Source organism: Pseudozyma flocculosa, assembly GCF_000417875.1.
Source record: "Pseudozyma flocculosa PF-1 unplaced genomic scaffold scaffold00006, whole genome shotgun sequence".
NCBI lineage: Eukaryota > Fungi > Basidiomycota > Ustilaginomycetes > Ustilaginales > Ustilaginaceae > Pseudozyma > Pseudozyma flocculosa.
Window position 1 is genome coordinate 87,094 of NW_006920874.1, and position 26,822 is coordinate 113,915.

General features: G+C 63.5%; 6 protein-coding genes across 6 annotated transcripts; 3 read left to right on the forward strand and 3 right to left on the reverse strand.

Annotated features, from left to right (window-relative positions):
• Positions 1–1,004: 1,004 nt before the first annotated feature.
• On the reverse strand, positions 1,005–1,827 carry PFL1_02168 (uncharacterized protein; the record flags this gene model as incomplete). Its single annotated transcript, XM_007879681.1, has 2 exons — positions 1,005–1,395; positions 1,526–1,827. 2 exons carry the CDS (start codon positions 1,825–1,827, stop codon positions 1,005–1,007), a joined length of 693 nt encoding a protein of 230 aa, XP_007877872.1.
• A 6,058-nt stretch (positions 1,828–7,885) lies between these two features.
• PFL1_02169 (uncharacterized protein) lies at positions 7,886–8,451 on the forward strand (the record flags this gene model as incomplete). Its single annotated transcript, XM_007879682.1, has 2 exons — positions 7,886–8,339; positions 8,444–8,451. The coding sequence occupies 2 exons, from the start codon at positions 7,886–7,888 to the stop codon at positions 8,449–8,451; spliced, it is 462 nt and encodes a 153-aa protein (XP_007877873.1).
• A 6,439-nt stretch (positions 8,452–14,890) lies between these two features.
• Positions 14,891–16,570, reverse strand: PFL1_02170 (uncharacterized protein; the record flags this gene model as incomplete). The annotated part of the gene is made up of 1 exon (XM_007879683.1): positions 14,891–16,570. The coding sequence occupies one exon, from the start codon at positions 16,568–16,570 to the stop codon at positions 14,891–14,893; it is 1,680 nt and encodes a 559-aa protein (XP_007877874.1).
• Positions 16,571–18,086: 1,516 nt separating this feature from the next.
• PFL1_02171 (uncharacterized protein) lies at positions 18,087–18,916 on the reverse strand (the record flags this gene model as incomplete). The annotated part of the gene is made up of 2 exons (XM_007879684.1): positions 18,087–18,483; positions 18,591–18,916. 2 exons carry the CDS (start codon positions 18,914–18,916, stop codon positions 18,087–18,089), a joined length of 723 nt encoding a protein of 240 aa, XP_007877875.1.
• A 1,267-nt stretch (positions 18,917–20,183) lies between these two features.
• On the forward strand, positions 20,184–23,384 carry PFL1_02172 (uncharacterized protein; the record flags this gene model as incomplete). Its single annotated transcript, XM_007879685.1, has 6 exons — positions 20,184–20,257; positions 20,364–20,399; positions 20,547–20,653; positions 20,808–20,878; positions 21,003–22,664; positions 22,779–23,384. The coding sequence occupies 6 exons, from the start codon at positions 20,184–20,186 to the stop codon at positions 23,382–23,384; spliced, it is 2,556 nt and encodes an 851-aa protein (XP_007877876.1).
• Positions 23,385–24,557: 1,173 nt separating this feature from the next.
• PFL1_02173 (uncharacterized protein) lies at positions 24,558–26,214 on the forward strand (the record flags this gene model as incomplete). Its single annotated transcript, XM_007879686.1, has 5 exons — positions 24,558–24,630; positions 24,820–24,936; positions 25,033–25,114; positions 25,249–25,504; positions 25,663–26,214. 5 exons carry the CDS (start codon positions 24,558–24,560, stop codon positions 26,212–26,214), a joined length of 1,080 nt encoding a protein of 359 aa, XP_007877877.1.
• Between the last annotated feature and the right edge of the window lie 608 nt (positions 26,215–26,822).

The following is a 26,822-nucleotide window of genomic DNA, read 5'->3' on the forward strand; positions in this document are numbered from 1 at the left end:
CTGATCCTGTCCACAGCGAGCATCTTGAGCAGCATCGAGGTCGACCGTGCCAGGCAGCATCATCGAGAGCATCACTAACAGGGCTGATAACGTCGCTCGGCCCCCCTGCTCCATCAACTCGTGGTCGTCGCGACCGCACAGGAGATTCTCATCAGCACCATCGCCTCGTTCGGACCAGCTCCGCCTGGCGAGGCCATTTCAGACGGCCCTTGACTCAGCGCCCTTGGCCTCGCGTTGTGGATGGAGCGAGGCTTCCCGCTGTGGGTGAGCAATGTCGGAGGCGGCACCGTGGCTGTTCGGGGGCAGGCTTAGCAGAGGAGTGGGACCGGACGAGCGGCAAAGTGGGCTATCATACGATCTGGCCTACTGATACGAGCACTAGAGACATAGTCCCGGGCCTCTGGAGCAGCCTGGGCAAGAACGGGGCGATGGACGGAGAGGAGAGAAGGAGACGGTGGCGGCGCTACCAGAAGGGCATGCCCGCCGGCGGTGATCCACAACTCCAAAGGCCCGAGCTGCCTCTGCGTCGCGGTCTGCACCGCAAATGAACTGAGGAGCGGTAATGCCGAGGCCTTGTCCGTGCGACGGCGCCCTGAGAAGCGGCAGCCGATGCTGCCGGTACCATCGAGGCGCTGTCCGAGCAGGGCAGGTGGATTACGACGAGGACGACCGCGACGATGGCGTTGCAGACGGAGCGGACGGCCAACAGCGGCAGAGTAGCAAACCTCGCTCGGGGTCCCGACGGTCGTTTGCCCAGCGGCCGGCGCTCACACGTAGACTGTACGGTTACTCGCCTGCTCTAGGCCCGCGATGGGTGCAACATGGGACCACCCTCCACCTGACCCGCAACGCCCAGAGACCACCAGCTTCGTGCTTCTACAGCCACGCAACGCCTGATGTGCAACGATCCAGACGAGAAGACATTCGCAGAGGGAGCAAGGTACATTGCATTCCATGGTGCTGCGAGACGGCGGTGCACTCTCCTCGCTCACTCGGCAATCGGCCTACTGCTGTGCGATGCTCTTGCCCGTCCAGCCGTCGTAGTAGGCCATGGCAGCAGCGGCACCAAGCTTGGGAGCGTCGGGCGAGTAGGCCAGGCGGAGGAAGCTGTCGGCGCTGTCAGCATCGCCCACGATGCTGGTGTGGTAGCCGCTGCCGCTGTTGCCGATCGGGAAGTCGTCGGGGCCGGTGCCGGCGGGCGCCGGGCCCTGGTCCTTGCCAAGATAGTCGACGAAGTGGTACAGTCCGGCCGAGTTGACCGAGAACTGGAAGCGCTGGTGGTTTGACAGGTCGTTGTCGATAAAGTGGCACGGCTTCGAGACGATGCGCTCGTCAGTGCCAGTGAGCGAGGTCGCAGAGAGGCAGTAGCCCGAGGCCTTGCGAGAGGCGATATACCTGTGGCGGCGCAGCGGAGACGTGCGGCGGACAGAGGACAAAGAGGTGCAGGGCATGTCAGTCGGCGAGGCGGCGGAGTCGCGCAGGTAATCGACGGCAGGGCGGCAGATGAGCGGCTCGAGGGACGCACCCGGACTTGACCTCGTTGCTAAACTCTCCGTTCGAGTTGATGAGGTCGTGGCAGGCGACAAAGTCAAACAGCTCGGGCTCTTTGCTCGGCTGCAGGTACTGGAAGCCGTCGGCGGTGCGATGTCCCTGGAAGGTGAGGTACGCCTTGGGGAGGTCCCGCGAGCCCAGGATGGTGTTGACGCCGTAGCCCAGAGGCGCGGTCGAGACGACCTTGCACGAGGCCGGGGCGGCTTGGACGCCAGCTGTGCCGTAGCAGAGGGCGGCGAGGGAGGCAACGACAAAGCCGGTGTTGAGGGCGAACATGTTGGGCGGCGTGCGATTGGGGAGCGGTGTCGAGCTGAGTGGGCAAGGTGGCAGCGAGTGTGCGATGCAGATTCGAGTGAGGGAGCGATGGCTAGTGGTGTGAGATTCAACGGATGACTGGAGGCAGCGGTGACCGGTATATGTACAAGTGCAAGTTCGCAGAGCGAGGGTTCCACTGCACCGACAGCGTACCGAGCTACTGGTCGAGGGGCGAACAGAGCGCCAAGGGACCAACGGAACAGCAGCGCAAAGACGAGCAGTCGAGGCTGTGACGGCGGGTCAGGATGGTCGGACGAAGAGCGGTGCGAAGCTGCTGCGGCCGTCGGCCCGAAGCAGGGTACGGCTGCTCGGTCCACGTTGCAACTCGCTCGCTGGCTCGTCTAACGGGACGGGGAGTTCCGAGGCCGCATAAGGGGAGGAAGGTGGTGGGAGTGGTGGAGCGACGACGGCGAGCTGCGAGCTGCGAGCTAGCGGGTCGTTGCCGGCGGCAGCGCCAATCCGGCACTGCGGCGCGGGGCGAGGGGCCAAACGGGGTCCGAGGGCGAAGAGAGAGAGAGCAAACGAGTACTAGCTAGTGGGCGAGCCAGCTGGAAGGCGGATGGCGGAGGGGCCGACGACGAGGCACGCCGCTCCATCCTCGCTCCGAAGCCGCCGCCGAGGCTGTGCCGCCGGCTGGACCCCCGCTCAGCTCCACCGGCTGGTCCGCCTTCCGCCCACCCTCGGCCGGCCTGCCCTCGATGCGCCCTCGATGCACGGTCGATCCGGAACTGAGCGCTCCGGGCCGAGGTGGCCCGCCATGCCGGGTGAGGCAGGCTAGGCCGGCCAAGACTCGGCCGACAGGCAGGGTCCGGTCGGTGCAACCCCGACGCCCCCGCCGGGTAAACTTTTCCTGGAAAATTTAAACGGAAGATTCCCCACTGAACTTTAGCCGAGGCGCTTAACGACCCACGAGTTCGTCCCCCTGCCTCCTTGGATCGGATCGATGCGGGCGGCGTGCCACCCACCCCTTTCGGCACGACCTGGGCCGCCGCTGCTCCCCCTGCCTCGCTCTCTCTTCCCGTGCCTCGCTCTCTCCGTTTAGAGTGCGGCGCCTCTGCCTCTGTGTGACACTGACAGCAGGATCCAGGTCGAGTCAGCTGGTACGGCACGTCCGACGGAACAGCTCGAGCACAATGTGCCCACGTCGGTCGCCTTCCTCGATAGATGGACAGGAGGCCCAGAAGAAGGCCGGGCGCTGACAGTCCTTCCCGAAGCGGCTTCCGAAGCCGCTGCGCCATTGCCGTCGAGAAACGGGGGCGTTCCCGAGGTCTGTGCGCTACCGGCCCGGTTCCGCGGCCAGCCCGCGCACGCCTTTGGACCGGGTGTCCGGCTGCCGTTTTGCGCTCCGCTCTCCGCGTTTCGCGCCTAGCTCTCCGTGTCCCGCGCCCAGCTCGAGGTGAACGGACCGCCCGGGCTCCAGCGGCTTGCGCCTGCACCTGTAGCGGTGCCTTGATGAAGTGAACGACCGGCAGGGGTCGTGGCGTCAAGGAAGTCGCCTCACCTGCGTGCAGCTGTTCGACCAGGACGATGATGCGTCGACGGCGGCGGGATGCCACTGGGTTGGCTCGGCGGGCTCTCCGGCCAGCACCAGCGCGACGTGCGATGCGGCGGCGGCCCTAGACGAGCGGAGTAAAGCCTCGCTGCACCATCACGGCCAGGAAGCGAGACGGAACCGTGCTTCGGTATCTCGTTGATGTGGTTGCGGAGCTGTAGGTTGTCGCTGCGACTGCGGCTTTGGGACGTGGTGCATGCCCATCGGTCCCGTTCCCCTCGCGCCCATGGCCAAAGGCGTCGCGAGAGCAGGCCCTGCGTCAATGCCTGCTGGGGTCGCCGAGGGATGCTCATCATGAGGCCCCAGCATGCCGAGCGCGCTGACTGGTATGCTCGCGTGCCCGTAGCTGCTCCGCCCGACGTCGATAACTGGACCCGGGAGGGGGTAAAGGCTGCGGCAGCCCGCCTCAACGGCCCGGCGAAGGGTTGTCCCGGCGAAGGGTTGTCCCGGCGAAGGGTTGTCCCGGCAAAGGGTTGTCCCGGCGGCGCGCTGGAGATCTTCGAGCGAGCGGTGATTGTTCGCTCCGAAAGCGCCGGACGTCCGTCGACCCAGTGCGTTGATGTCACCCCCGCCGATTCAGGTGGCGTTGACCTCTGCGGGATGCGAGAAGCCTGCCCAAGGCGCCGTGAACAGGCGGCGAGGAGAGCGACATCCCTGGCTGTATGAAAGGCTGCCGGGACCGATGGACGCCTGCTTTGAGGAATCGAGACGCAGGAACTTTGCGCAGCGAATCGAGTGGGCGATGCCAACTCGCTCGGCGTCTCCGCAGAGGAGGTCTTTGCGCTGGCCGTGGATCAGTAGGACGGGCAGGCCCTGGTCGACGTGGGCAGAGCAAATGCTATCGCTGGTGTCGTGGGTGGTCTTGTCGGTGCGACGTGGCTCCCCCTGCTGCTGGCGAGGAGCAGGCCTGCAAGCTGACCAAGCGGACTGGATGGCGGCGACGTAGGCGAATGAGGGGCGCGGCGCTGCTCCATCAAGCCAGCATATGTCAGGTCGAGGAGAAATCAGGGAAAAGGACGGGCAGGGTCGATGGCGGAAGGGATGCGGAGCTCTGGCTGGCCAGCTGAGTGGTGCAGCATACGGTCGAAGACAAGGGCGGGACTGTTGGGCCTTGCGCCGGCGGACCCGCCCAAAACGGCCTGCCCCGAGGCAAAACCGCCGTCGCATCACCCCAGGGCGATGCCCTAAAGGTGCCTTGACAGGCAGGCCCGGCCAGGCTTCTCCCCACCAGCGCAAGCCGACCTGAGCGAACGGCCTGCCGAGGGGCACAACCGCCGTTGCCACTCCCCAGGACGACGTCCTAAAGGAGCTTTAACGGAAGGTCGGCGGCGCAACTGGTGAGGGTGGCAGGGATGATGGTGGTGCGGAAAGTGGAGGCGGGACCGCGGGCGCGCGCGCTTTTTGCTCATGAATTCATTTCTGTTTTTCGGGGGCGAGGCCCCGTCCCTCGACTGGCAGGGGAGAGGCCTGGCGCTTTCAACAACGCGCCGGCCCGCAGCCAGGGTCCGAGGCATCCAGATGGCCAGCACCAGCACCAGGTCCAGTCAAGCTCTAGCTCTCTCTTCGGGGAGAAGACCTGGCCACTTGATCACCAATCCGCCACCAGCAGCAACCATGATGACAAACGATACCGGGCTCTCTACGGCGTCCGCTCATTTGGCCTGCTCAACGTCGACTCCGGCGAGCCGAAAGGGGGACAGTGCGCGGGAAGAGACATTGATAGATGGGACGAGGCTGCAAGAGAGGGACAAGAACTGGAGGAGACCGAGGTCGAAGGGGCCTTGCCGGCCGCGTTGGTGAAAGAGTGGATGACCCAGTGTGGCGAGAGGGAGGCCAGCGGCGACGTCCTCGACCAGAAACGCAGAGAGTCGTGCCACCAGCGCGGCCGGTCCTGACCAAAGTCTGGCTCCATCGCGCGGTTTTTATACAACGACGGAAAGGCGAGGTCCAGCTGGGCGAGCCTGGGCGAGCCGCTCCATGGGGCGCACGGGTGTGGCGGACGTCGTAGCAGGCTTCCACGTCGGCCGGGTACGGATCGTCGCGGCTGCCCAGGGAGCGGAGGTGAGCCGCTTGGTTCGACGCGGGGTGAAAGGAAGACGGACTACAGGCCTGCCCATTGGCACTACTGTCCGGCGAGGCCCAGGTCGTTCAGGCGCCTGATGATCCCGCTGCTGATGCATCTCAGGCGAGAGCAGAGCGCGGCGAAGGTCTCTCGAAGTCTATGTGGCGTTTGTTGCTGGCGTCGCAGTGTGGCCAGTGGGGTAGGCGGGGGCTATCGGTTGCAGGCTGAGGTCGGCCAAGGGGTGTCTAGGAGACGAGTGCTTCGGAGCCGGCGCAAGAAACTGCTCTCGACGGTCACGGGATGCGCCAGGGCCCTGCAGTCGGAGCTCGCGCACGCGGGCCAACGAGTCGCGGCTGGCTCCAGGTCGCCCACGATAAACAGCCCCCTCGCCTCGTGCGACCAACGGGCAGCTCGAGGTTCAACGGTCAAGGGGCCAGCGCAGCGACCATGCCACCGGCTCACGCTCGTCCTTGGTCAGCAAAACACGTTGATCTTTTGCAAGCCGAATCCAGCAGGCCCACCGGAGTGGGTGACGTGGCGGCTGAAAATCCGGGGAGAGAGAGAGAGTGCAACGTTTCAGCTCGGGCGACGCGATTGAACACCCGAACGCGCTGCTCCGACCGAAACATCTGCCTGCCTCTGCTCCTCGCGTCTTGCCTGTCCGGCTGCTTAGGGGGCAGGGTGACGCGCCGGTCGCGCCAGCTTGTGTTCAGGCGCTAGGCTTGAGGAGGGACGCGAGAAATTACGGGAGAGTCCAGAGATCAGGGGATCAGCAGGGGTCTCCCGTAATTTTTTTGGGCGTGCTTCGCAGGCGTCGTTGGTTCCCAGCCTGCAGGTCTCCCGTGGTTCTTTTCGCAGCGCAGTCTGTGGGCGTTGGGCCTTGCTCGCCTGAACAGACAGGCCCCAGCTGGAACGAGCCCAGGGGCACGAGCCCAGCAGGCTGGGCGAAAACAGGCAAGGGTGGAAGCCCAGAGGAGGCTGTTCCTCTCGAGAGACTTTCCTCTGAGCGAGCGCCCGATGTCCTCGCACTGCCTGTCCAGACCAGTATAAGATCCCCCCCTTCCAGTCTCCCCACAACCGTCTTCCCTTCCTCCATCGACCCCGCCAAGCGCTACATTTGTGAGTAAGGTTCCCCTGTGTTCTCGTCTTTCCCGCACCGTCTCGACTCTCGCCGTATGGTCCCCCAGCGCCGCACCATCCCGACTTTCGCCTCATGGACTCGCAGCGCCGCACCATCCCGACTTTCGCCTCATGGACTCCCAGCGCCGCACCATCCCGACTTTCGCCTCATGGACTCCCAGCGCCGCACCATCCCGACTTTCGCCTCATGGACTCCCAGCGCCGCACCGCCTCGATTCTCGCCACATGGACTCATCGTTGCATTGTCGAGGCGCTCGCCACCTGGTTCCACCGACGCACTGTCTCGATGCTCGCCACCTGGTTCCACCGACGCACTGTCTCGATGCTCGCCACCTGGTTCCACCGACGCACTGTCTCGATGCTCGCCACCTGGTTCCACCGACGCACTGTCTCGATGCTCGCCGCCTGGTCTCCACCACCGCATTGTCTCGACTCTCGCTGCTTGGTGACCACCGCCGCACTGCCTCGACGTTCGCCGCATGGCCTCCAGCTCCGCAGCTTCTCGACTCTCGCCGCATGGTACTCAGCGCCACACCGTCTCGACTCTCGCCACATGCACTCATCGTTGCATTGTCGGGACGATCGTCGCCTGTTGTCCATCGCTGCACTGTCTCGACTCTCGCTGCTTGGTGACCACCGCCGCACTGCCTCGACGTTCGCCGCATGGCCTCCAGCTCCGCAGCTTCTCGACTCTCGCCGCATGGTATTCAGCGCCACACCGTCTCGACTCTCGCCGCATGCACTCATCGTTGCATTGTCGTGACGATCGTCGCCTGTTGTCCATCGCTGCACTGTCTTGATGCTCGCTGTCTGGATCCCAGTCGCCGTGCCGCCCTGGCTCTCGCCGCGTGGTCCTCAGCACCGTATCCTAGCTTTTGCCCTGCCCCCCTTCTCCTGTCCATCTCCATCGCTGCATTGACCCAACCGCCACCTGGCTTTGCCACCAGCGCCGCATCAGTTCGACCAGCGTTCGCCTCTCATTTCAGCATGACGCTGACCTTCACCTTCTTTTCTTTTCTTTGGCCCACCGTTGCCAGCCAATGCCTCTCTCCCCACTCTGGACACCTGTCTCCTCCCCGGGCCCCGTCCCCGCTACTCCTGGCCAGGTGGAGGAAGCCATCCCAGCGCTCGACACATCAGCCGACCAGCCAATGCCCCTCTCCCCGCTCTGGACACCTTTCTCCTCCCCCGGTCCCATCCCGGCTACTCCTGGCCAGGTGGAGGAGACCATCCCAGCACTCAACACATCGGCCGACCAGGCAAGGATGGCTCAGGAAGCCTCGGGGGCCAGCGAAAACCATACGAACAGCAATGGGCAGGGCAGCCTCTTCTTCGGCGACCCGGACGACGACGACGAAGACGATCCGCACTACAGCCCCCTTGCAAACAGGAACCCTCAGCCAATCACGGATGCGGACCTCATCCGCAACCTCGTCAACACCGTCCACCGCCTCTGGGACGAGGTGGCGGACCTGCGCCGTCGCACCGACGGCCACCACTTCACCCTCATCGCCCACGAGCAGCACATCGGCATGCCTCGCCAGGCAGCTCCTCAATTTCTGGGCCTGGGCGACTTCGTGCCAATCTCCGCGGCCGAAGCGGGGGAGTTTTGCGAGCGCTTCAACACCGACAAGGCCTGCCGCGCTTGCGTCCGAGAGCACAAGTGCACCTTCTGCGGGGCGCGCCACAGGCGGACGCGCTGCCCCTTCGAACCCCGTGGTGAGTTAAGGGCTGGCCCTGTGCCACTGACTGTTCGGGCATCTTCGCTGACACCTTCTCCCTTGCTCTTCTTCACCCTGCCTTTCCGTGCGCTGGCGGTCCAGGACGTTGAGCTCCAGCATATTGCGCGAAACCCTTTCTTTGTTCGCGTCTTTCCCCTCCAGACAACGGCCTTCCTGATCGCGGTTTGACTCGTCCTGGTCGGCATGTACCCTGTTCTCCGTTCCAGTAGGTAGACCCCCATCAAATCCCACCAATTTCTATTCCCGCAGTTGGAGGCCGCACTTCTGCTCTTCGGTCTGCTGCACCGGCAAGCCGCGCGACGTTCAACGTTCGACCTCCGCCCTCGTTCGCAGTAGGAACAAAGCGTTGGCGCCGCCGAAGGCAAAGGACGTCCATCGTCGGCTTCGTGGCTGGATCATCGAGCACCTTGCGCGATCGCTGTCACGCTTCATCGCCGTCTTCACAAAGGCCGTGCTCTCGCTCGACGAAATCGACGCTGCTGAAAGATGCGAAAGATTTTGTCGCTGCCCTCGCCACAATCCCCCTGATCACGCCCAACTCACACTACATCAGCCACATCGGCGACCATAGCCACATCGGCGACCACATCCGCGCATTTGGCCCGCCACGATCCTTCTGGGCGTTTCCATCCGAGCAGGGCGATCGAACGCTCATATGGTAGGCGGTCGTATCGGCGTCGCGGAGAGGTCGAGCGCTCGCTGCTGCGGCTCTGACACGGCTGGAGCGTGCTCGAGGATCTCGTTTCGCGCCTGGCCATCGGAGAGGCTCGGGAGCTGGTCACGCGGACGCTCGGCATCGCTGATGCTGCGACTGAGCGATACACGCCGCTTGGCATCGACCTGGACCGCATCGAGCTTAGCAATCCGTACCACCTGAGCCAGGCGTTTTGCCTCGACCCCTCCCATGCCAATCGTGGGAGCCTGATCCGCCTTGCCACCCCAAATTTTCAGGAGTGTTTGCCCTGTTGCAAGCGGAGCGCGCGCTGGACGAGCCGGCCTACGTGGAGGACACCCTGATGGCATCAGAAGGCCTGACCCGTGTTGCAGGCTTGGTCAGCTGCCATGCCGGAGTGATCTGTTGAGGGCTCCACTTCTGCTCAGCGGCCTCTCGACGCAACGCCTTGACCGGGAACTTGTTCGCATTTGTCCGGCAGTCACCAGAAGCGGTTGCACAGGCAATGGAGATCCTCGGTGTGTCCTCGCATAGTTGGCTGAGGCAGCCCCGAGGCGTCATCCGGAGCGGATCCGATCGAAGAGGCGCGGGACAGAGGCCGCGTGTACGCCCACTTGCAGGCGCTTCATCAACCCTTTGTCTCCTCCCTTCCGACCACCACCACCCCCACCTCCACCCTCGCCACCCTCGCCACCCTCGCCACCCTCCTCGCCACCCTCACCACCTCGCCGCCCTGGCCGCCCTCGCCCGCCTCGCCGCCCTCGCCAGATCCTGATCCAGAGCCATTGCTGTCCATCGTAGCAGCAGCAGCTGCTGCATCACCGCCCTTGCTGCCCGTCGCTCCCTCGCCTCCACGCGCCTCGCACCTACATCGCCCGGGAAGCGCCCCCTGCAGGGGTGTGCCCCAGTCCTCCGGTCCTAGGCCGTGGTGAGTCGGCGTGTCGAGGCCGACCTTGGCTGCGATCTTGCGGTGCGCCTCTTCCCAGACCAAGCTGACCATCCACCTCTCGACCCTTTTCTTCGGCAGCGTGGCGTCCATGGCGTGACCCTCGTCTTCCAGGCCACGCGGCGCAAGGTGATTTCGATCAAGTTGGCATCATGTCGTAGTCGTCGCGCTTTGCATCCTAGCGGCGCACCAAGCTGGTGACCAGGCGCTCGGTGAGTTTCTCGCCGCGTTCCAGGGCTCCCAGTCGATGCGTAGCGGCAGATCGGCGGCTGTCGAGGTGGCCTCGCTCTGGTCTGTGCCCTGCACCATGCCGGAGATGTCGATCCAGCCGGCGTCAGCCCTCGGATGCTGCCCTGAGACGATGGGGTAGGGCGAGAAGGCCGCAGTGCTACCCAGGTGCATCTGCTCTCGAAGCTTGGCGCGGATGGCAGCTCTCACCTCGTTTTGCACCTCTTTCTCCTTCTCCGTTGATCCGGCAGCAGGCGTCAGCTCCTCCAGTCGAGCGTCAACGCCGGTATCGACACGGGCGTCGAGCTCCGCAGCGAGGCGGGCATTGACAAGGGTGCCGATTCGAGCATCGTCCGCTGCCCTGCTGCCTCCGCCTGCCTCAGTGCTAGGACTGGCGCCAGCTCGAGCAACAAGGCGTCTCTAAACGATCCTTGAGGCCAGCATTGCTTTTGCCCTCGATCACGGCCTCAAAGCGGGCGTCGATGCGGTCGCCACGGCCGCCCTCTTGGTTCGTGTCTGCAAGAATGGGGCGCCGTTGTTGCTGTCGCCGGTCTGAGAAGGCATATTGGTGAGTGATCGTCGTGATGAGAGTGAGGATGGTGCAGGGAGCAGCACCTCCATCGAAGCCCTCCCTACAAGGCGTCGCCTTCTCCGCCATGGGCCAAGCAGCTGCTCTGGCGGCGGCGCTGCTCCGTGGCGCCCATTGGCCCATCCGGCAGCAGCATCGGCTGACCCGCACCTCCTCCTTCTTGCCACTCACCGTATGGACCGATGTGCGCCATCACCCTGTCTCGCTTCCTAACAGGCAAGCTCCAGCCACCCACCTCCGATGCCGGGGCCAAGAACGCGCGCGTGGTTTAGCTTTCGGCTTGGGCAGCATCTCGGTGAGTTCTGGAGCGCCCTCGAAACCGTCCTTGCCAGCACCTTATCGGCGGCCTGGCAGCAGGCAATGAAGGTATAAGGGTACCCTCTGCTTCTCGCTGCTTGCCGCGCCCACCAAGGCCGCCTCCTTTCCTCGACTTCAAGCTATGCTGACCTCTCCTCCCCTTCTCCCTGTACCCTTGCCTCTCCGTCCTCTTCCCTTCCTCCTCGTCTCGCTGACAACAGCATGATCTCCTTGCTCCCAGGCAAGTCAGCCTCGATATGGTGGATCACCGCCGCCCAGCCCGACTCGCCTCGGTCCGCTGCCGCTCATACCAGCTTCTCCTGCTTTGCTCTGCCGGCTTTCAACATGACGGCAGGGCTCCTTTGCAGACCACCGCCGATGGCAAGGTTTCTGTGCCTATTAAACTCTCGCTGCCGCTGTTATTGCCTCTCAGGTGAGTGCGTTACACATCGCATCTGCGCGATGCCCGGTGACGACGCTGACCAAGCATCCCTTCCATCCACTGCATCTTTCGCTGCCGAACATCAGTCATGCTCCTCCCTTCTTCGCCCTGATGCGGGCTTTGTCCCTCGCAAGATCAAATGCAATTCAAGTAGACGACAAACATGCTGGAAGCGAGCGTCCGAGGTCTAAATTCGAGGGACGGCCAGGCAGAAAAGAGCGACAACGCAAGGAAGGGGTGGCGGTGGATCGGCCAAGAAGGAGCTGAAAGCGGTGCGGCCGAGTCGATGCTGGCAGCAAGCCCGCGAAGTCGATCTTGGACGCCTGGCCGCTAAGGCATGGCCAAGGTGGACATGCCTGACTCTTCGGCCAAGGTGCCGCTAACATCGATTTGGCCGATACCGCCAACAAGGATCTATTCACTGCTTTGACTCGTTCCATCGCACGCTCCTCGAGGCCGTCCTAAGCCTCACGCACCGCCATCCGCGACCTGGTAGCTGAGCTGAAGCTCGTTGGGCACCGGAAGCAGACCGACTCCGAGCAGGCTTGTTACGATCACAACGGCAGCTGCTGCAGCCGTCGAACCGCAACGTCACGCTGCGAGATCTGCTACGATGGACGCTCTTACCATAGCTGAGATAGGTGGTCAGCTGGCACTGCACCGCCTCGTACTGGAAGTTGTTGCGATCGGGCAGCATCCCGATGCCCAGGATTGGCCTGCATCGGGCTACTACCACCTCGCCCCTATCCTCCATTGTCATCCGATCAGCATTGCATCGCCCTGGAGGCCTAGCTAGTCCCCATGTCCCTGGCCCTGTCAGCCGCCTAGCAATGCACACCACCATCGGCACCACTTCACAGAAGTAACAGTTCGGCCAGCGCGATGCCAGGTGCTCGAGCGTCCACTGGCGGCAGCGTGATGCCAGGTGCTCGAGCGTCCACTGGCGGCAGGGACAGTCCTTGGGCAACATAGCGCCTTCGGTGATGGCCGCCACGTTGGCCTCGGCTTGCTGTGGACGAAACCCTTTGTGAACTTGACGTTTGCTGGCTGGCTGCAGGGCAGCCTGGGTCCCTGTTCCTAGTTCCGGGGCAGTGCATGCCCCCCGTTGCCAGCCCCACCCCCACCCCCAATCCAGCATCATCCCTTTGATACAAGCAAGCTTGTTGCTGCATAAACATCGGGTCTTGCGCTGCATATGGAACAGATTGATGAGAGAGCTCAAAGACAGATGCAAAGCCACTGTGAGATCAGTGGCAGTATGTTGCAGTGAAACAGGGCTTTGCAACTGCACAGACCACATGGATTTGTTCTCCGGGTTGCTGGTAATGAACTGGCCTGCGGCAGCAGAGGCCAGTCTAGAAGCAGAAAAGGCACTGCAGCTGTTTTGCTGTCAAAGGTTGCAACTTCTCATGCCTACTGTTGATCTTGACTGTGGTTGCAGAGATCTCCAAGATCCTGTTGGTGTCCTTGGTCATCCTAGGGTGATACTTGAGGGTGCTGTTGAAAGTGCTCATGGGTGTTTGGATGCAGCCTACAGCAGATGCAGGCTGATGCTATGGGGCTAGGCTGATGGCAGAGGCCTTTTGCTGCACCAAGCTTGCCCAAAGGAAGAAAAGGAGAGAGGTGGGACCCTCTAGACAAGATGCTTCAATGAGCATCATTGGCTTGCAAGCAGGGTCTAATGTATCAGCAGTCCCTCTCCTTGTTAGACAGTGCTGCTTGCAGGCATGCTTGGCAATATCATCAGTGACTGGGCAGCAAAACAGATGCCCTGGACTGCATTGTGTGTGCAGTGCACGAGCAAGGTGCTTCCTTGTTGCTGCCCTGTACAGCAGCAAGACTGAGATGACCAGAGGAAGCGCTGGCTGTCCAGCCCATTGAGCTCTAGCATCATGTGCAAAAGCAAATGCTTCTATCTTGCCACCAACCTCAGCCACCTGCCCTTCTGCCTCCTTTCTCTGCCAATGCTGCCATCCCATCACAATTCTGCAACAACAATGTCCAGGTTGACCTGTGGGTCTATCACCAGGCAAATATCTGGCCAGGAGCTTGGCAGACCAGCAGATGCTGCACCACCACCAGACCTCCGGTAGCTCGCTTCATCCTTGCAACCAGCTGTTGGACCAGCAGACGCTACATCACCACCAGACCTCCGGCAGATCGATGCGTCCACTCGACCAGCTGACACTGGACCTCCTACCAGGAGGCTCGATGCGTCCTCACCACCAGCCGGCGCTGAACCTCCTGTAGTTGGACCAGCAGATGCTGCACCACCATCAGAACTCCTGCAGGCACAATTGGCCAACTCTGCACCGCTTCAGCCTGCCAGCAGCTCGACAGCATGTTTGGCCACACATGTCTGTCAGCCTCACTTTGCCAGGAAGGTGGCATCTGACAACTTCTTTGTTTGCCTCTTACACTAACCCACCAACACTGCAAGAGAGGAAGGGCATGATGAAGCAACATCTTCTTGGCTGAGCAGGTGCATCAGGCAACATCTAGCACCAGAGCCATCAAAAGTGCTGTGAAGCCCTGGTGCTAGATGGGCTTGGTGAATGTGTGCATTTGGCCAACACCACCATCATCAGTCTCTTGGATCCCAAACAGACAAACAGGGCTGCTCAGAACCAGTAAGACCTCACCAGCTGCATCAGCCTGCTGTTGTTGGCAGCACAGCATGCACTATGCATGTACCCAGAGTGTGTCACCTCAGCCTCACCAGCATGCTTTTGGACAGCTTGGGCTGCCTCTTGGAGTCCAGCAGCTTGTTGCGCTGGTGTTTGAGATGTCATTGGCTTGGGAAGCAGTGGCAGATGAGCTGGACCTTGTTGTCAATGATGCTGGCTTTGCAGTTGGATGGTTCAAAGTCAACGTTTGTCAAAGCATCCGAGGTCAGTTTGACCTGCTCAAGCTGTCTAATGTGCCATCACAAGCATGCCTTCACTCAAACACTGTGTCTCAAGGACCCCCAGCTGGCCTGGTGTGGCACAAACAGACTGAGGATGGCAGACACAGACTGATTGCTCAGCTGCTCCTGCACCAAGCACCAGATCAGCTTGTAAGTCAGGTTGTTCATCAACTTGTGGCTCTAGCAACAGCACCAAAAGCTGCAAGCAGTGTCCATCATGGATTGATGATGTCTGCAGAGGCTGCCAGGGCTGGCTGATGCCCTGGCTGGCCCTGCAGATGCGACCAGGCCATCATTCTGGGTTAACCTCAGGATTTCAGGGGGGGCCATATTAGCAGAACACGGCCGCTGCCCGAGCGTAGATGCCAACGATGCTGAGAGCCCACGCACATAGCAAAACACACGATTGTATTACGTAATCGATGCTACAGCGGCGCTCGCACAGCTAGCTGCGTCGCGCGGCGGTCGATCGATTGGACGACCCGGTCTTGCGCTTCTTGGGGGTTCGGTAGGCCTCGGCGTGCCAGGCGGCCATGGTGCGCAGATCGCCGGTCTGGAACGTGCCGTTCTCCCTGCGGTCGTTGACAACGGATCGATAGAAGCACGAAATGGCCCACCTCTCTGCCTCGTCGACGCCGTTGTTGACGTTGATGGGAAGCGGGCGCGTCGAGTGCCGGACTGTGCGAGCGTCAAAGAAGACGGTGTCGACCGGTTCGAGGAGCACGCTGGCGTCGTAGTCGGGGAGCTCGAGCAGCGCCTGGGAGCCGAAGTTGAGCAGGATGGTGGCGGGAAGGTCGGACACATCCTTGTGAGCCGATTCAGAGAAGCCGTGGAAGGGCGAGCAGGTCGAGTAGAGCGGGTGGCACAAGAAATCGGCGTCCAGGATCTCGCTCTTCAGCCACTTGTAGAGCTCCTCGCGGTCCTTGTAAGCTTGCACATACGTCGGATGAAGCCCATCGATCTCGCATTCACCGTCGCTCCCGATTGCAGGGTCGGATGGCTTGGCGTCGACCAGATACTGAACGTACCACGTGAGGTAGTTGCGAAGCCACGCGAGGAAAGCCATGACGGCCATCTGCCCTTCCTTGTTGCCCCTCTGTAACGTCTCGGCCGTTTTGACGAGATCCCTTTGGCCCTGACCGTTCCAGATGCCGAAGTGGTAGTGCGGGAACGAGGAGGCTGTCCTGCTGCTCGGGACGAGATGGTCGCACCTGGCGTACTTGACGACCCGGTCGTAGAGGGCTCGGCCTTTCGCCGCCTCGGCTTCCATCTTCTTGTGCGCCCTGTACGACGGCGGTCTGAAGCGCTGCAGCAGAACATCTCCTTCTCGATTCAGGAGGGTGAGATTCCTTCTAAAAACGATGTTCGGAGTCCCGTCCTTGTACATGGTGCGGTCTTCGTCGTCGACCAGATTGTGCACCTCTTCCACGGCCGTCGGCTTGTCTGCCGCGGGTGTCGGCGGAGGGGGCGCTCCAACGACGGAGGCCTGAGCGTGGTTTGGTTCTGACGGCGAGACCCCGGCCGTGTCTGTCGACGACATCGGGAGAGGTGCGGTAGTTCCGGCGCCGTCCGCCTCGCCCGACGGCGAAGCACCGCGGTGTGCAGCGGGCTCGGCCTCTCTCGGGAACAGAGGCAAGGGAGGTGAGACGTTGCCATCCTCGTCCGAGAGCGGAGACGAGCGTACCGACATGAGTCCAGCGTCGTCTTCAGGCGAGGCACGACGAGGCGATGTAGCTTCGGGCTCGGGCGCGTTACGACGAGGGGAAGTAGCTTCGAGCTCGCCAAGGGACATGGGAGAGAGAGGTGCGACGTTGCCATCCTCGTCCGAGAGCGGAGACGAGCGTGCCGAGTTGTCCCTGCCCTCGTCGGAAGCCGTGGGTGAGGGGGGCCCAGCCTCGTCTCTGGCCGAAGAGGTATTGGATCCGGCAGCCGTGCTGCGGGTCGCGATTCGCGCACTCTGGCGCGTGCCCTTCGGCTGAGTGGTAGAGGAATCAGTGCTCGGTTTCTTCGGCTGTGGCTTGGGATTGTAGTCGAGCGTAACCACCTTGTGGCGGACGGCCAGGTGGTATGTGTGCAGCAGCCGGGCCTCGCGCTGATGCGATGTAAGCTTCATATGCTTTGGCATCTTGGCTGTCTTCGCGAGCAGTCAGGTAGCGCGAAGGGCGGGGTCGGTGGATCTGAGACAGACAGGGCAAGCCCCGAGTCGAGATGCAGCGAGAGAGCGTCGGCCCAGTCGAGCCTTGGCGTTCTGGCTGTGACAAGCGTCGCAGCTGTCGAGCGTCGGTCGGAACGGAGCGGAACCGGACGAGAGATTGCCGGAACCACGATGGAACAGCGGACGAAGCAGCGCAAGCGACGAAGGCGGCACTGTATTGCGTGAGTGCGTGCGGAAGGGCTGAAATCGACCACAAGGTGATGTCAATGGTGCGGGCGGTGCGGGTGGTGGTGGTAATGAGGCCAGGTTGCTGTGCGCCGATGCGGCGAAGGACCGCCCGCCCGCCCCCGGAGGTGCGAGGTCAGCAGTCCGCGTCCCGAAGCCCGCTCCAGCGGGGCCATTGCGGGCGTGATCTGACGCCCGCCCTGCCAAGGCTTCACTGTGAGCCACTCAACTGGCCCGCAAAACGCCCCGGCTTCGAACCTGAACGACAGCACCACATTTGTGGCCTTGTCTTGGCCCTCAATCGGGGCCAGCTTCGCGGCCTCAGTCTTGTCCCGATGTGAGAGGCCGCATTTGCGGCCTCAGTCTGGCCCGACTGTGAGAGGCCGCATTTGCGGCCTCGCTTCCACCCTTTTTAGAGAGGCCGCGTTTGTGGCCTCAATCCGACTGCGCTGCCAGAGGCCGCGTTTGCGGCCTTAGTTCTGACCTCGTTGAGAGGCCGCGTTTGCGGCCTCGGCTTTGCCCCGTTGAGAGGCCGCAAATGCGGCCTCAGTTTGGCCTCAGAACAGCGCTGCGCCGTCCCTGCTTTGGCTGCTCTGCAGCGCCGTGTTTCTGGCCTCGTACTGGCAGCGCCTCTTGCGCCGCTCTATTGGTCCAGCATCACAAAGAGTATCTCACACGTGCTCAAGCCGGTCTGTTTAGCACACGACCACCTCCTCTGGGGCCGTCTTCTGGCACCTGCCGAGCTTAGTACGTCTTTCCTCAACTTTCTTCTGCATCGGTCTGTCTGTTGCCGCCGAGCCTTCACGACGCCTGGTTCGAGCAAGCTGATGTTGGTGATGTGCAGCTGTGTCCGCTGCCTCTTCTCCAGCCGATCCGAAAGGGCTTAGCTGCGGGATATCAGAGTGGTCTGATGGTTCGAGAGCGAGCTCGAGATGTGGAACAGGTCGATGGTGCCCTGAGAGGCGATGGCGAGGCCGGCTCGACCCGACTCCGCCTCACAGCCACAAAGCAGTCAAAGAAGCTTGTTTCGCCATCCTCTGCGCAAGCAGCTTCACTGATCAGCGTCAACGGCAGGAGCTGCGTGAGATCAGCTCGGCGAGTCGGTGTCGGCGAGCAGCAGCGGCGCGCAGATAGCAAATCACACCTTCTCTCCGGATTGAGGGGTTCAAACGGCATCGCAGCATGACATTGTCCAAGATCGTCAAGTCGTTCGATCGGTCGATAGGTACATCAGGAAAGGGCGGCAGCACCGACTCGGCGCTCACTGCGGCTGGGCGTCAATGTTGCCAGTCCAGGCCTTGTTGAACGCCAGGTCAGCGACGGTGCCGGGGTTGGGGCTCTGAGGGTCGTAGCTGAGGCGCAGGAACGAGTCGGCCTCGCCCGGGTTGCCCTGGATCGTGTAGCGGTAGCCGCTTCCGCTCTTGCCAAAGGGGAAGCCGTAGGTGTCGGTGCCCGAGGGTGCGGGACCGGGCGTGGCCTTTCCGAGGAAGTCGATGACGTGGTAGTTGAAGAAGCTGTTCAAGCTGAACTGGAAGGACGAGTGCTTCGAGGGCGCGCCGTCGATGAAGTTGCAGGGCTTCGAAACGATCCGCTCGTCATTGCCGGTCAGCGAGGTGGCAGTCAGGCAATAGCCGGGCGCCTTGCGGGAGGCGATGTACCTGTGGACGGACGGAGGCGTAGCGAAAGGGGTAGGTAGGCCGGGTCGAGCGTCAGCCTCGTGTTCAGCCGCACCTCTGCGCGCTCGGAGAGCAGGACGGCCACTCACCCGCTCTGCACGAGCGAAGAGCCCTTGCCGTAGCCCTCGGGGATGGTCGTCTGGCAGCTGACAAAGTCGAAGAGTTCTGGCTCGTTGCTGGGCTGCAGGTACTGGAATCCGTCGGCGGTGCGGTGGCCCTGGAACGTGGCAAAGACGGCGGGGTACTTGTCGGTGTAGATCGTCACTCGGGTGCTGTCGACGTTGAAGCCGATGGGGGCGGTGCCGATGATCTGGCAGCCGGCGGGAGCGGCCGAGGCGAGCCCGGCATTGGAGACGAGCGCGCCGGCTGCAATGGCGGCGACGGCGAGGGTGGAGCTGACGAGAGATGCGGGCATTGTGGGCGATTGCAGCTGTGCAAAGGGTGGGATTAGGATGTCTGGAGAAGTTGTTGGTGGATGGGGGAAGACTTTGCCAATTCCGCTCGACCTGCCTGCTTATAACCCCCTCGCGCAGAGGTCTGGTCGCCCGATGTGGTCCCGGACGCCTGGCTCAGCAAGGCAAGCCCCAGCCGGCGGCGCTGAAGCGCCGAGGAGAGCCGTACAGAACAGCCGCACCGGCACGAGTCAGGTAGTGCCAGCAGCCACAGTACTGCGGGGTTGCAAGCGTGACCGGCGGCCTGGATTGCCTCGCACTGGATGGAGCTCCTTCGGTGAAGAGCCGCCCCGCCGCTTCGGTCCGAACCCAAGGAGTCGGACGGCCAGGACCGCCGGTTGAGCGGATGTGGCCATGTGAGACACGCTGATGCTTGCTGCTCGTGTGGCCAACGCCGGATCTCCGGATCTCCAAACCAAGCCGGGGCAGGTTCGGGCCGATGGTGCAAAGCGGGGTCGACTCCAGACGAGGAGAAGCCGGCGGAGGCTTTGGCAGTGGAGGTAGAAGCACGGGGGCTAAACTCCACTTCTCGGGCCGAAGCAGCTGCAGGAACCCTTCGGATGTCGGACGCACGGCGCAGATCCGCGGGCCGCATCCGACCACGTACAGATAGAGCCAGCGCTGGCCACGCGACGAGCCGCGGAGTGTCGGGTCAAGCCAGGCCGAGGCGAGCACCGCTTCTCGTTCTCCCCATCGTCCGCGAGCTGCCGTCGTAGGCCGGCCATGCATCCGTCGAGCTTCAGATCGCGACCGGCGTGCAAGCAGGTGCAGCGCAACGTCGGCGGACGACGTCGCAGCTCCGACGTCAGCCCGGCAACAGGCTGGCTGCGACTCGCCCGACTCCATGGGCCACTCCTTCGCCTCGTCCTCCCTGGCTTTTCTAGAGATCTACAGCCCGCACTCGAGCGGGACAGTACACAAAGGATGTTCGACTGGGACGAAAGGGGCCGCGGGGTCGAAGGAGAAGGGGGACGGGTGGATCGGAAACGGGCGACAGGAGGGGCGCAGGCAGGGAAACCTCTGCTCGCAATAATTTCGGAAGTCGGAGGCCAGAAATGTGGTCGAGTGGAGGTTGGCCGCTCAGAGGACGCCGGGCTCGCTCGCTCCCTGCCTGCTCCCCACCACCACCACCACCGCCCCCACCACCACCACCATTGACCCGAGCTCGACTTTTTGGGCGACACAGCAGCAGCAGCAGCACCAGGGAAGTCGGAGAAGAAGCAGGACAAGATGGCACCGCCACGCATATCCCTCAAGTTCCTCGGCACGTCGTCGATGCCGAATGCCACTCGCAACTACTCGAGGTGAGTCCGCCATCCCCTCGGATACGACGGGACGAGGGCTATCGCCTATGTATGCCCACTCATCACTCCACATTATATCGCCCTCTCTCCGTCGACGAGCGAGTAGTCTGCTGGTCAAGGTCGACAACCACACCGTCATGGTGTAAGTGCCCCCTTCCCTTGCCCTCCGACCTCGACTCAGGCTCGAGTAGGCGATGCGACCGCGCGCTGGCATACGCTCACGCTTACACTCACGCCCTGGCCCACGCTCTCCTCGTCGTCGTGTACGATTGCCTCGCCTCCTTCAAAGCGACTGCGGCGAATCGACGCAGCGTCAATTCCAGGCCCGTTACATCGGCGGAGACGAAAAGATGGCAAACCTAAAGACTATCCTCGTCACCCATCTCCATGCTGATCGTGAGTTGTGCCGCCGCCCCATCCCGCCCCTCCGGGCGACCATCATCCATACCACCTCGATTCGGCAAGATGCGAACGCCAACGAAGTGGCCGCTGATGCATGGCCCTGCGACGGCGGCGCATTGACCGCTCGTCCGACCACTCTCACCTGCAGACGTGCTCGGCATTGTGCCGCTCCTCATGTCCATGATGGGTCCCTCGGGCACCGCTGCCAGCGCCAGCGACGTGAGTACAGTCGCCGCTCGTCTGCCGCACTGATCTGTTGGCCTTCTGGTCGCTCACGATGTGCTCTCCGACCTCTTCGCTTGCCATTCTCATCATCATCACCTTCTTTCTCGACCTTGTGCAGGCTCCTAGGGTCGAGATCTTCGGTCCTCGCGGCCTGCGCGCCCTCATACGCACCACACTGACGCTGTGCTACTCCAAGCTGAGCGGAAAGTATGTCGTGCACGAGCTCACCTGGCCTCGGCCCGACACCCACACCAGCGCTAGCGGCGGCTCCATCCCGACATCCCTGCTCGACGAGCCAGATCGACCGATCCCCGCCCTCCCGCCGCACGAGAGCGAGTTGCCCGGCCGCGACATCCCGATGGAGCTGGGTCCAGCCGCCTGGACCCGCTTCACCAGCTTCAAGGCGCACGGCCAGTGCCCGCGGGTGCACATCAGCGCTGCGCCCATCACTCACCGCTGCCCGACGCTCGGGTACACGTTTGAAGAGGAGTGGGCCACGTCGCCGCTCGACGCCGCCGTCCCGGAGCTGCTCAAGGCCAACGCTCAGGCGCTCCTCGACGAGCGCAACATCCGCAACCCGCTCTCGCTCCTCCCACGCCTCACCCAGCAACGCGAGTCGATCCTCCTGCCGGACGGAACCATGCTCCACCCGCCGCCCCTCGATCTGCCCGGTCGCAAGGTCACCGTCCTGGGCGACACGTCGGACGCCACGGGCGGACTCCTCGACGGCCTCGCGGGAACCGAGGCAAAGGCACGCGGCATGGCGGCGCTTGCACGCGGCTCCGACGTGCTCGTGCACGAGTCTACCAACATCGCGCTGCCCGCTGCGCTTACAAGGGACGGCAAGGCCGAGTCAAGACCCCAGGCCATGGTCAAGGCGGCTGAACGCGGCCACTCTACGCCGCAGGGCGCCGGCGCGTTTGCGGCACTGGTACGTGCCGGCTGCCTCATCCTCAACCACTTTTCGGTGCGGTACCCGGCACCACCACACTACTTGCTTGGCAAGCAGATCGGCGGCCCCAACGACGATGGAGCATCGACGACCGCGAGCGGAACTGAGCGCAACGGCAGTGGTCCAGGAGGCGCGGGTCCCGGCGCGGCGAGCAAGCAGGGGCCGAGGCAGCTCGGCGAGCCCGAGCGGAGGAGCCTGGTGATGCGCGAGTTCGAGTCGCAGGCTGCCGAGAGCTGGCGTGCCGCCGCTGCTGCCGGCGAGGGCGGGAGCGGGGGCGCCATGACGACCGACGCCGATGTCCAGCCCGGCTTCGAGGTCAAGGCAGCGTACGACGGCTTCGTCTACGATGTCCCGCCCAGACCGAGGGTGGCGTCCCGCCACGTCCCCTTCTCGCGACCAGGAGAGACGTGGCACGCCGACCCGCCGCACCCTGCCGCCTTTTCGACGGCGAGCTACGCCAGGAGGAGCAGCAAGAAGGCTTCGGCCAGGGCGGTGGTCGCTACCACCCCTGCGGCAGCCAAGTACCAGAGCCGAGACGGAGACTGGGACCCTTCGCCGTACCTGCTCGACGATGTGACAAGACGCGAGGCGCACGCCGTCGTGCTGCTCAACTCGCCCATCGGCGACGTGCAGAAGCGGCATCTTGTGCGCATCTGGGAGACGGCCAAGTACCGCCTGTGCGCGGATGGGGCGGCGAATCGGCTGGTCGAGGCGTTCGGGTACGACTGCTTCGTCAAGGGCACGCGCGACCAGATGCCGCTGCCGCACGCCATTGTCGGCGACCTCGACTCGGTGCGGCCCGAGGTCAAGTCCTTCTTTGCAGAACAGGTGAGTGACCCGGACAATCGCTGGCGGTGCGCACTCGAGCGTCTGACCTGACCGTCCCGCCCCCTCCTCCATCTGCCTTCGCGCATGCAAACCTTCTTACCACGACCATGACAGGGCGTCGAGATCCTGCTGCGGCCATCGCAGTATGCGACCGATCTGCAAAAGTGCATCCAGGCCGTCGAGGACCACGAGGCAAGCGCAGCCGGGGACGGCGCGAGGAGCTCAGAGCTGGTGCTGCTCATCTTTGGCGGGCTCTCTGGCCGTTTCGACCAGAGCGTGCACACGCTGCACGTGCTGTGGCAGCTGGCACCGGGTGCTGCGGATCTGGGAGGCGTCGAGGACCCGAGCGAGACCGAGGCGGCGGCGAGCGACGGGCGCGGAGGCAAGCTGCGGAAGCGGCGGCGGACGTACGTGGTGGGCGACGGCAGCATGGCGTGGCTGCTGTCGCCGGGCAAACACCGGCTGCGGATGTCGAGGGCGGTGATGGGCAAGACATGCGGCCTCCTCCCCCTCGGCGTAGGCAACGCCGGTGCAAGAATCTCGACAAAAGGGCTCGAATGGGACCTCGAGGGCGAGCCGCCATCGACGCTGGGCGGCTTCCTGTCGACGTCCAACCACCTCGCCCACCCAGACGGCGAGGTCGAGGTCGAGACAGACCAACCCGTCTACTGGACCGTCGAGCTCAAGCAGCAGGCCGGCGTGCTGGAGGAGGAGGAATAGATTCAAGATTGCCAAGGGCGGGCGGGGCCGATACGAGGTGCTACGGTGGCATGGGACGGCGACGACGACGACGAGACTCGTCGCTCACCTCGACGACGAAGGTCGCGGATGCTTTCGGACGAAAGCGGCAAGCGGCAGCGGCGGCCAGCAGCGACCCTCGCTCGCCTCTGAGCAAGCCAGCCTGCCTGCCTGCCTGCCTGCTGGCGCTTGCTGGGGGGGCGCTGCCTGGGCCTGCGCATGGATCACCCACCTGGCTCTGCGGCCGCCCGCTGGTGGGTGTGCGTTTGCGTTTCGTTCCTTCTTTCCAGCGCACCGCACCTGCAAGCGAGGGGCAGCGCCCTGCCCGTGTGCAGGCAATTCAAAGTCCAGGCGAGCTGGAAATACAAAATGCACGCCAGGGGAGGGCGTTTGAATAATGCAGGCAACGGCATGGGCCAATTCAAAATTCCAAGCTGGAAGGAGCGAGCGGACGTGCACGGGCGCCCGGGCGTTGGCCCAGAGCAGGCAGGCTGCTTTCAGGTCGAGCCCAGGCGAGCTCAGGCCAGCCCCATGAGAGGGAGGCAGAGACACACACGCTCGCACCCACACGCACGCACGCACCCACGCACGCACGCCCTCTCTGACCAGAGCGCGAAGACGGCGAGGGCAGGCCAAGGGCAAGGGCAAGGGCAAGCAGGCCAGCAGGCGAGGCGTCGAGCGGGCGCCCTCTGGCTTGCCTCTGCGTGCCTCTGCTGGTCCGTCTCTGCCTGGCTGGCTGGCTGGCTCCCAGGCCACTTCGCTCGCCGCCAGAGCGCTGCGCTGCGCCGCGCCCAACACCGACCCCGCCTCCCTTCCTGCACCACCATCCCCACCGCCCGCACACCCACCTCTTGCCTCACCTCACCTTGCCTCCGTCTCCCCTCTCTTCGACCCGGTCACACCCTCGTCACCCAAATTGCACCGCCCCGCACACGGTACGACTGCTGTTGCGACAATCCAGCACATCCGTCTCGTCGCAGAGACCTCGTCCTTCTCCGACCCTCGCCCCACCCCGCCTCGTCTGTCCGCTCGACCGACAGCATCTCTCTCGCCGACCGCCGACCACCGACGACACCTCCGGCGAAGCCACACTCTTTAGCGCCCTTGCCCTCTCCCCCTCGCCCATCGCCCGTCATTCCGCCAACACACTCCAACATGGCTTCCCGAAGGCGTGCTGCCAAGAAGGGCGTCTCCTTCTGCCTCATGGTCGTCGGCGCCAGCGGTACCGGTGCGTCTTCAGCAATGGCTCAGCAACCGCTCCTCGGAGCTGATCGACCCCGTCTTCGCAGCACAGAGCGACTGACCCTCTCTGCTCTATACTATCCCTCCTTCCGCTGCCTCTCTGCTCTATACTCCTGGTTGCTGTCGTCCTTGATGCTGCTGCCGCTGCTGCTCCGTCCCGCTTCCCGACCAATAGGCAAGACCACGTTTGTCAACACCCTCTGCGAGTCCGAGGTCATTGGCCACAAGATCTCCGACAACCCCGAGACGGCCCACATCGAGGAGGGCATCCGGATCAAGCCCGTCCACGTCGGTGAGTTCCGCGCATGGCGCTTTGGCTTCACTAATCAGCTTCATGCTCAGCCCCTCCTCTGACCCTCTCTTCTGTCCGCCCTCTACCCCTCCGTAGAGCTCGACGAGGATGGCATGCGCATCGGCCTCACCATCGTCGACACGCCTGGGTTCGGCGACAACATCGACAACGAGTATGCGTGAGTCTCGGCTGCTGTCGCCGCTACTTCTTCGACCGCCCGCCAACATTCGGCCGCACAAGCAGCGTCCAGACCATCGACTGACACTTGCCACCGCCGTTTCCCCATTCACTCTCCCGTTTGCCACCTGCCAGCTTCTCCGAGATTGTCGGCTTCCTCGAGCGCCAGTACGACGACATTCTCGCCGAGGAGTCGCGCATCAAGCGTAACCCGCGTTTCCGCGACAACCGTGTCCACGCCTTGCTCTACTTTATCACGCCCACCGGCCACTCGCTGCGCGAGATTGACATTGAGCTTATGAGGAGGCTGAGCCCGAGGGTCAACGTCATCCCCGTCCTCGGCAAGGCCGACAGCATGACCAAGACCGAGAGGCAGGCGTTCAAGAAGAGGGTGAGTGGCGCAGGCGGCACCGGCGGCGGCGGCGGGCATGCATGCTCTGCAGCTGCTTGATCGGCGACAGCAGCACGAGGGCGTCGACTGACCCCACTCCCTGCCTCGTCTCATGCCCGATCCCCAACACTACTCTTGCGTCGCCCGCACCTCTGCAGATCATGGAGGACATCGAGCACTACGGCATCCCGGTCTACAACTTCCCCTACGACGTCGAGGAGGACGACGAGGAGACGATCGCCGACAACTCGGAGCTGCGCGCGCTGATGCCGTTCGCCATTGTGGGCTCCGAGGAGGAGGTGGTGGTCAACGGCGAGCCTGTGCGCGCCCGGCGATACCCGTGGGGCATCGTCGAGGTCGACAACCCGGCCCACTCGGACTTTGCGCGCCTGCGCAGCGCGCTGCTCAACACGCACCTGACCGACCTCAAGGAGATCACGCACGACTTCCTCTACGAAAACTACCGTACCGAGAAGCTTTCGAGGACGGTGCACAGCGACTACGCCGACACGTCGATCCCCGGCGAGGAGCTGGCCAACCAGAGCGTGCGGTTGAAGGAGGAGCAGCTGCGGAGGGAGGAGGACAAGCTGCGCGAGATCGAGCTCAAGGTGCAGCGCGAGATCCAGGAAAAGAGGCAGGAGCTGCTCGCAAAGGAGGAGAGCCTGCGAAACCTCGAGTCGCGACTGGCGGCCGCCTCGGCCAACGAGTAGGCCGCCAGGCCCTCGCGCCCCGATCACGAGGAGCGGCACCGGCAGCGCTGGCCGGCGACCAGTCAGGCAGACGAGCGGATGGACAGACGGGCTTGGTGTTCCACTGCCTCCGAGCGCGAGGCCTTTGCGCCGCTTCGCCGCTTACCAACCCGGACCAAGGCCCACGGAGGCCCGCGACGCATTGCCCCAGCCGCAGAAGGACCCCTCTTGTCGCTCCGTCGTGCGGCCGCTGCTCCTCTGAGTCGCCCCTTTTCAGGATGCCATCTTCTTTTGCGACGGAGGTCCGCTCGCCGCCTCCGTTTCTGTCCTGTTGTAGCCCCATCTTTGTCTCTCTTTCGATTGTCAACTGAATACCGATTCCGCTGGGCCATGCTGCTTCCGCCGTTCCGCCTGCATCGAGCATTGCGGACGGCGGACGGAATGGGACGAGATGGGTTCGACGGAGACGGCGGTTGAGCATCGGGACGCGGCCGGGCGGCCGTGCGGGACCAGGCCTAGCAGGCAAGCCAGCCTGTGGCTTGCTCCACATTAAGATTGCGCCGCCCTGGCCCTGGCCCGAGGCCCACGCTTTGTTTCAAGATTTTTTCGCTCCGCCGGACCGCTCGCGC